Source organism: Gavialis gangeticus, unplaced genomic scaffold (assembly GCF_001723915.1).
Source record: "Gavialis gangeticus isolate Ggan-Ray unplaced genomic scaffold, GavGan_comp1, whole genome shotgun sequence".
Lineage (NCBI taxonomy): Eukaryota > Metazoa > Chordata > Crocodylia > Gavialidae > Gavialis > Gavialis gangeticus.
This window is the reverse complement of record NW_017729033.1, coordinates 67,331,622-67,339,625: the sequence shown is the minus strand read 5'-3', so window position 1 is coordinate 67,339,625 and position 8,004 is coordinate 67,331,622. Positions and strand designations below refer to the sequence as shown.

General features: G+C 43.2%; 1 protein-coding gene across 1 annotated transcript in view; it reads left to right on the top strand.

Moving 5' to 3' along the window:
• The window catches only part of GABRA4 (gamma-aminobutyric acid type A receptor alpha4 subunit), a 113,439-nt gene that overhangs the window by 25,551 nt on the left and 79,884 nt on the right, over positions 1-8,004 (top strand). Inside the window, exon 3 of the mRNA XM_019526622.1 lies at positions 6,778-6,845. Coding sequence (XP_019382167.1) covers positions 6,778-6,845 — 68 coding nt within the window. The remainder of the gene's footprint in view (positions 1-6,777; positions 6,846-8,004) is intronic.

The window sequence follows — 8,004 nt, the reverse complement described above, 5'->3', positions numbered from 1 at the left end:
TGTGTGAAACTGGTGGGAAGGTAGAAGATATAGCTCTAAGGGGGCAGTGGCTACAACGTAGCCATAGCTTGAAATAGGAGGTATGGTAGAGCTGTACTACTCTCTTGTGGTCTGCCCATGATTTCAGTCTCCTCCAGTATTCATCTGGTTTCTCTATATAATAGCCAATTATCCTGGCTTTTGTAGGAGTTGATTTCAATCCTGTATGAGCTGCTTTAGAAGCATTTTATCATCCAAGCTGTGATTCAGGTGTGAGAATGGCCACTGCAGTGTGTAGGACTCCTCTGCTATTTAACTGACAAAGTACTCACCAGTGTATTACAAATAGTTCTTCAGTGTTTCTGGGGATCTGATAACGTACAGAAACTTTCCCACATTCCATTGAAGGCCATTCTTTACTGATTAAATCAAATGCCAATTGACTTTTATACAACCCTCTGCTCAGGTAACAATACGTGAATGTTCACCTTTCAAATAATAGCAGGTGAGATTTGAAATAGGACCTTACAATGACACTAGCCAATTGCCCATCAGAAATGATAGGGGGGAGCATACGGGAATGGAGCTCTGTGCCCTCGCCCCCCATCCAGGCCCACTCCCCTTTACTTCCTGCTGCTTGGGTTCTGGGCCCACTCCCCTCCTCCCCACTGCAGTGGCGGGGGGAGGGGAGGAGTGGACCCAGGCCTGATGAGGGGGAGGACCAGGCATGAGTGTGGGGAGAAGCCAGCCCACCACGGCGGGGGAAGCAGCGGGCCCGGGCTCGACCCAGCAGCAGCGGGGGAATGGGAGGAGAGGGCTCGGAGCCACTGGGGGGAAGGGGAGGTGTAGGAGGAGTGGGCCTGGGCCCAAGCGGGGAGGAGGCTTGCTCCTGCCCTCCCCAGGCTGCTTCTGCATTGGGCCACACCGCTGCTCCCCCCTCACACTGCTGTGGCAGGCCAGCTTCTCCCCTGGCTTGGGCTCGGTCCTCCTTCCTCCCACATCAGGCCTGGACCCAGTCCTCCACGACCTCCATCTGTGGGCACACCCGCTATTTCCCCAACCCGTGTCGGGCCCGTTCTTCCCCCCGCACCATCGCATCGTCCCGTGACCGGCCCTCTGGTGGCGATGATGTAATTGGGGAGGGGTGAGCCAAGGCCTGAGCCGGTGGCCTTGCCCAACCCCCCACAGCACCCTGACCCCGCTCTTCCCCCCCCCCACATGCTGCTGCCACCACCACCTGCAAGGAGTAAGAGGGGGTGAGGCCAACTCCAGTGGCCTGGCTCCCCTCCCCCTCCATCATTGCCACCTGTTCCATCCGTTCCATTGCCCCCGCTTCCAGGGAGCAGGGCTGGTGGGGGGGAAGCCAGCTGTGCTGGCCTCATCCCCTGCCCTCTGTCCATTGTGTCCCCACCATCATGGTGGTGCTCCACTGTGCTGCCAGCTCCTGTTCGAATGCTTGTTCCCATTCTGACTGTTTTTCAGCCAATCAGAGCATGAATAAAGCATTATAGACAGATAAAGACTTTTATACTATTAGAATAATTAATAGTTTCAGGCTAAGTTATGCACTGTGTTCATATTGGAGGAGTGTTTAAGCCACAAAATAAGAGGGAATAGGTTGACCAGATATTTTCTAGTAGACATTTTGTGGAGAATATAGATTTTTTTTTTTGCAATATTCTGGAGATTAAAGCTGTGTCTATACAGTAACATATGTCAAACAGCAGCGGCTGCAAGCATGTTGTGTTGCTCTAGACCACATGCCTTGTAAACTGGTGGCACCGTAGCTGCCATTTTTGGTGGGCTAATTATTACTACTGAGTGAGTGAGAGTAGGCCTATCTCCATGTTAATTATCCACCCACTGCACTATATGGATGTGGCTAAAGTGTTTTTGGCTTAGGAGACAGCCTACCTGAAGCATTATTCTGTGCTGAGGGATGTTACTACCAGGCACATCCCTTTGCTATTTGGGCCATAGATGTAGAGCCACTGTGACTTGGATGCCAAGTTCAGTTTGGGATGTAAAAGGTATTGCTAGGAGGTTTTGTAAAAACAGGGTAGGTGATTCTGATTTAAGTTTTACTTCTACAATTTAACTTAAGGAATTCCGGTTGACCTGGGAAGTGCTAGTTGGCTTTGAAAAGGCTGCTGCCTTGTGTTACAGTAGTTTTCTGCATGTTGTATAATTCTTTAAAGTCAGAAAGTCACTACTAATGGCTAATCCGGGATTGGCAACCTTTAAGAATGGCATGCTGCCGGTCCCCTCTACAGTGCCGTGCCCTCCTTGCTTTGTGGTGAGGGGTGCTCTCTTGCTCTTGTTCCTCCTTTCTGCAACCTCTGCTTATTCTCGCCACTGAGTGCCACTGATTTCTATTGACCGAGGCAGTGGGGACCACCAAATTTTGCAGCAAGGGTAAGCAGAGGCTGTAGTAGCTGGGTGAGAGAGCAGCCCTCAACGAGAACAGTGTGTGGGGGGGTTCTTTCTGCTGAACGCTGTAGAGGGCATTGGCAGCTTGTGGCAGAGAAGTGCATGGTGCAGGGTGAAGAATGTGCTCCACTCCTGTACGTCACCGATTTCCTCACCTCCACTCACTGTGTGCTGTCACAAGCTAGATCCGTTCCATGGGCCATAGATTGCTTCTCCCCAAGTGCATCTACACATGTGCTTTACTGCAGAATTGACTAATTAGTTCTGCAGTAAAGCATCACAGTCTACATGTGTGCCTGCATTAGGGCTCAGTAAACTAATTACTGTCAGGGACAGTACTATCTTACAGCAGGGTTATTTACTATCATCAATCAGTCATGTAAATCATAACCATGAGCAGAAATTGCACCCAGTCAGCCCAGGCAGCAAGGGGCCAGTCCCCTGCCTGCCACCTAACCACACAGCTCTGCATGTTTTGGTACTCTTGTGTCTCTGCCAGCCCTTCTGATGCTGCCACACAGAGTCCAGGGCTTCCCCCCAAAGCCTTCTCTGGGGCAGCTCAAAGGGCTGCTGTTCTGGGCGTGCATGTAGACACTGTGCCTGGGAGCAGTTACTCAGTCTGGCTCAAAGTGCTTTGGAGTTTATCACTTTGCATTGATTGCACATGTAGATGCACTCCCCTGTTCTATATTAATTTGGGCCACTGGGGGAGCCATGGTGAGAAACAAGGGATGCAGAAGCCAGAAGACCCAGTCAGAGAGTAGCAACTGGCCTCTGCTTAAAAGTGGAAACTTTGGGCCAGGGCACTGAAAAAGGGACACCTCTAGAAAGAGATTAGATATAACTGTGTGGCATAGCACAGTCCGTAAATATAAGCTGCATTTCAAAACCACAAAACAGTTCAGTGTTTGTGCCTGTTGGTTAGAGAAACTCTGAAGGGGGTTTCAGATCAGGATGTTATGGGCTGGTAGAGCTATAGGCTAAATGTTAAACATTGCTTTCTTGTGCTGTTATGCCTAGTTCTGGAGCTGTTTCTATTAATACTTCAGTTTTATTCCCATTAGCCTGATATTCTCCTAAAAAAACCCCTGCCTCCTCTAAAATGTAATAATTCCGTGTACATTGACATTTATAATTTATGCCCTAAAACGTGGTGATTTACAATTTATTTAGTATGCTGCTAACTTCGTATAATACTATGCTCTTAATATTAACTGTTGATTAGTTCCTTAATGTCAGTCTTCCTGTGCGTGTGTATGATCATCAGGGAGCTCCATTTCCCTTTTCATTCTTTCTTAAGAGTCCTTCTAATAAGGTATGAATGTCTTGTGAGAGCATTAGACTTTGGCTGCTGAAAAGTCATATGCTCCTTCACTAGGGCTTCAGAATTCATTTGCCTTTGCAGTCCTCTTAGCCTCTACCCACCTACGGTATGCAGGCTTATACACCATTGTAGCAATGTGTCCTTGGTAAGCCCCAACAAAACGAATGCACAGGCATGCTCCTGTATAGGTGAGCACCAAACTAGAAAGTTTATCGACAAAACTGCTCTAGGCTCATCACCAGCAGCTATTTTCAGGCCTGCTGGAGACTGACGGATCAAGAGTAGGCAGAGAAGGACCAGCAGAGAGTAGACTGTCTGTGTTTACAAGTTTGATGTATGCCTCTGATTTGGGTAGATAGATGGGGCATGCTTAAGCCCCATGGCATCAGGACTTGCTGTCAAAATGGTGCAGTCAAGCCCTGAGGATCTGACTGGGTACTTGGCCCCAGGGTCCATGAGGTGGCAGGGCATTGTGTTGTCATTAGGGCATGAGGTTACCTAATTTGATCCTCAAAACATTTTCCTAGCCTTAATTTTCACCCTCTTTTCACTTACTAATCTGTGCAACTTTATTGCCAATGAGGTTGTAACCATTTCAACAACACAATATAGTAAGTCAGTGTCTGTGCAGAATAGCTGTTTAAGTGGAACTTATTTTTCTTTCCTTTGGCAATTTTGATATACAACTATACATTTATAGTGATCAGTGGAATAAAACAGGAGAGATTCACTGCAAGGGAGAGATGAAATACAAAATTGACTTTGCATAATTGGAGGACCGTTAAAACTTAATTTTGAAGAACTAATAAAAGAAGTAATTGATTTAAGTTGCTATATGATGTAATACAATACAGCTACTCCTTGCTTAACACTGTAGTTACATGCTTGAAAAATGCGACTTTAAGCGAAACGATAAGTATGTTTTCTAGTAGATAAGTGAAGTAATAACGAAACAATGTTAACTGGGACATTGTTAAGTGAGGAGTACCTGTATCTAATGTTCTAGTGTCACTAAATAATACAAGAAATATGTATGCATTAATCTCTTATTGTCACTGAATGGGAAATGATTTTCCTGTCCCATGAAAGTGTTCAAGGTTTAAAATTACTGTTCTGCACTGGGGTGAAGCCAAGATCTTTTGAAACTTCTCTTGAAATCCAAGTCTGCTTTATTTGGATGAGTTCCTTGGCTATTGAGGCTATTGTGGAAGGGTCTTTCTCTCACCTCTCTCTGGGTTTTATTAGAAATTCCATTCCAGACCTGAGATCTAATAAAAGATATCACATCTACCCAAAGAACCTTGCCTATGTCCTTAGACCAACACATCTACAACCAAAAACCCAGATTCCAGACCTGAGCAACTTTCTTGATGAAGCAACTTATTGAAACTGAGGTCTTGTGGAAGTGTTTGACTTTGATTAATCAACAAAAATCCCATCAATTGAAAAATTCCCAACCAACTTAACTGATCTTTAAAATGTAGTTTGCAAATTGTTCAGTAAAGTACTTTTATAAGCTTTTATTTTGATTTTGCTTAGCAGTTTGATATGTATTCTTGACTAAAAAGGAGTTTGTTTGCCAGTGCCTATTTTATTTTTTTTCTTTCATTTTTATGCATTTTGGTCTGAAGTGGCATCTGTATTCACAATAGTCTTACAAGAGGCAGTTATTTGCCTTTAAAACAGTTTTCAAGTATTTGCTGCTTCCTACTGGAATGTAAGAGGTATGAAAAAGCCCTTATTAATGTAAACCTACTAATTTCTTTTTTGAAACTTAAGTCTCAGGAGTGTGGAGACTGTTGAACCTTGGACCTGAAAATGACCTGTCTAAAGTCACTACTATGTAATGACTGTTTGATAGCATATGTGACATGAGTTGGTGGTCTGAGCTAAATTGCTAGTGGGCCTAGTGGTCGCATTAAAAAAATATATAGAATACCATGTTAGTTAGTCTCTCGCAGTAATTCTCAACCAGGGGATCATGAGATCCTTGTAAGGGTGCCATGGAGTGTCATGCAATATGAATAATGTTAGGTGTGTGAGCACCTACACATGATTCCCAAGACAAGTTCAAGGATTTCAGTTTGAAATCCATAGCATCAAAAACTTTCTGACTTGGTATGTGCTTTCTAAGTTATTTGCCACAGGAATATTGTTCTACTTTGTTATCGTCAAAATGTCAGTGAAACTAAGTGCTGATGTGTTCTAATGGGTGCCTTGAGTCTAACAAGGTGGAGAACTATTGCTCTATCACAGTCATGACATACTCCCATTAATGATGGTGGAAGTGTTTCCCTTTAGTTTAATGGCAGTTATATTATACCCTGAATATGAGCTGTAGTGTAAATTACATCCTTACTTTTATAAGGAAGTGTATTTTAACAGCATGGCAAAGTACAGTGGTGTGTTGAGATAGAAAAGCTTTCTGTCATTAACACTATACTATATATGGAGAAATACAGGACACTAACAAGCCTTTCAGGATTGTCACAAGAATATTGTTTGAACTTGCAAGGATATATCAATGGTAAAATCGGAATGTAGGCCCAGGTCCCCAAAAGTATTTAGGTATATGATAACTTTTGATCTGGACCCTAATTTTTGATCCTGCAATCTCATGTTACTGAATGTACTATATCAGTGGGACTGCACGTGCTATTAATGAATAGCTTGGTAGAAAGGCTTTGCTGATATAGGCCATTAGTTATTTAAAATAGTAATTTTCTCTGTGTGTTTTTTTTTTCTTCATTTTTGTGCCTGTTTTCTTATCCAGTAATTTTCTGAGTGGAGTTGCATTGGAAATATATATATTTTGATTTACTTATGCAAGTGAAGATAATTCAATGAAAATGAACACTTTCAGTGTCTGACATTAAATTAGGCTTAGAATTGTGAATATGCTGTCTATACATTTTCCTGTGATTAGTCCACAAAGCCTTCAAAATGACAACTGCATAAAATGTTGTATATGTGCCAGTATCATTTTTGAGATATGTTAGCTTGCAAAATTCAATGTTTCTTGCTCACTTCCTTTTATACATTAGGTCCTGTTACTGAAGTTCAAACAGATATATACGTCACCAGTTTTGGACCTGTTTCTGATGTAGAAATGGTATGTATTTCTGGAATTAAAATGCCATTTTGTGGTGCTGAGAAACCATTAATTGCAGTTAGGATTGAATGCTTAATTCATGTGTCTTCGTACTGTACTGTCAATAATGCAAAATAGGAAAGATTAGCAGCAGTTTAATTTTTAAGTTATAATTAGATACAACAGGCCTGATCCTGATGACATAGTAGGGTTAGCCTGGGGTAAAGAATTGATTTAACTGAATTTACTACACATTTTATACTGGTGTCAGAGCAGAATCAGGCCAATGGGGTCATGTGAAAGCAATATGTGGAAAGAAGGTCACAGAAATTGGCTTTTTCCATCTGGAGCATGTGTGGTTCTTCTTTGACTCACTGATTTTATTATTTGCTATTTATTACTAATTGATCAGCCGTGATGACATTTTTCTCTGAACATTTGTCAACATTTTCCATTTCAAATGAATTCATTTTGTTTATCTTAGTACCCCATTCGGCATCATGTTCAGCAAACAATTTGGGTGTTGGAGTTTTACCAGCAACAATACTTTCAGAAAGTGAATGACATGCATGAGTATTAACAGAAGACAAATGTTAGATTGACAACCACAGTATTTGTGCTAGAAAGGCTACCAGTTCTTTCAAGGTCTGATCCAACATATCTCCTATTGACTTCTATGGTTCAAGTTCATGTCCTTTATTCAGAAAAAGAAGAAATGTCAAATGATTTATCTGGCAAAGCACAACTAAGCATGTAGTTCAACATATGTGTATAGATGCAGTCAAGCCTTAAAGTTTGGACAAAATATTCTGCAAAGGTCAGGTCTTGGGCGACAGGTGCCTCCCAAATCTCAGGGGGCACCAGATTGCCGACTGGGGGGGGGCAGGTCCCCTACTGGCTGATTGTCAACTGGGGGGGGGGAATCCCCCAGCAGCTGATCACCAAGCGTGACATCACCAGCGGGAAAACTGGCAGTGCATTTCTTCCGGCACTTTCAGTTTCATAGCTGGTGTTTCCAGGGGGTGCATGGCCAATCTGCACCCCCTATGCATTGCCAGTGGGTCAGGTTCTCATTACAGCTTATGTACAGGTTGTGCTTTATCAAAAGTTATATCTCTGCAATAAGTTACTATTCAACATAGGCTGCTGGCAGACATGAACCCCCCTTCCCCCCCCCAAC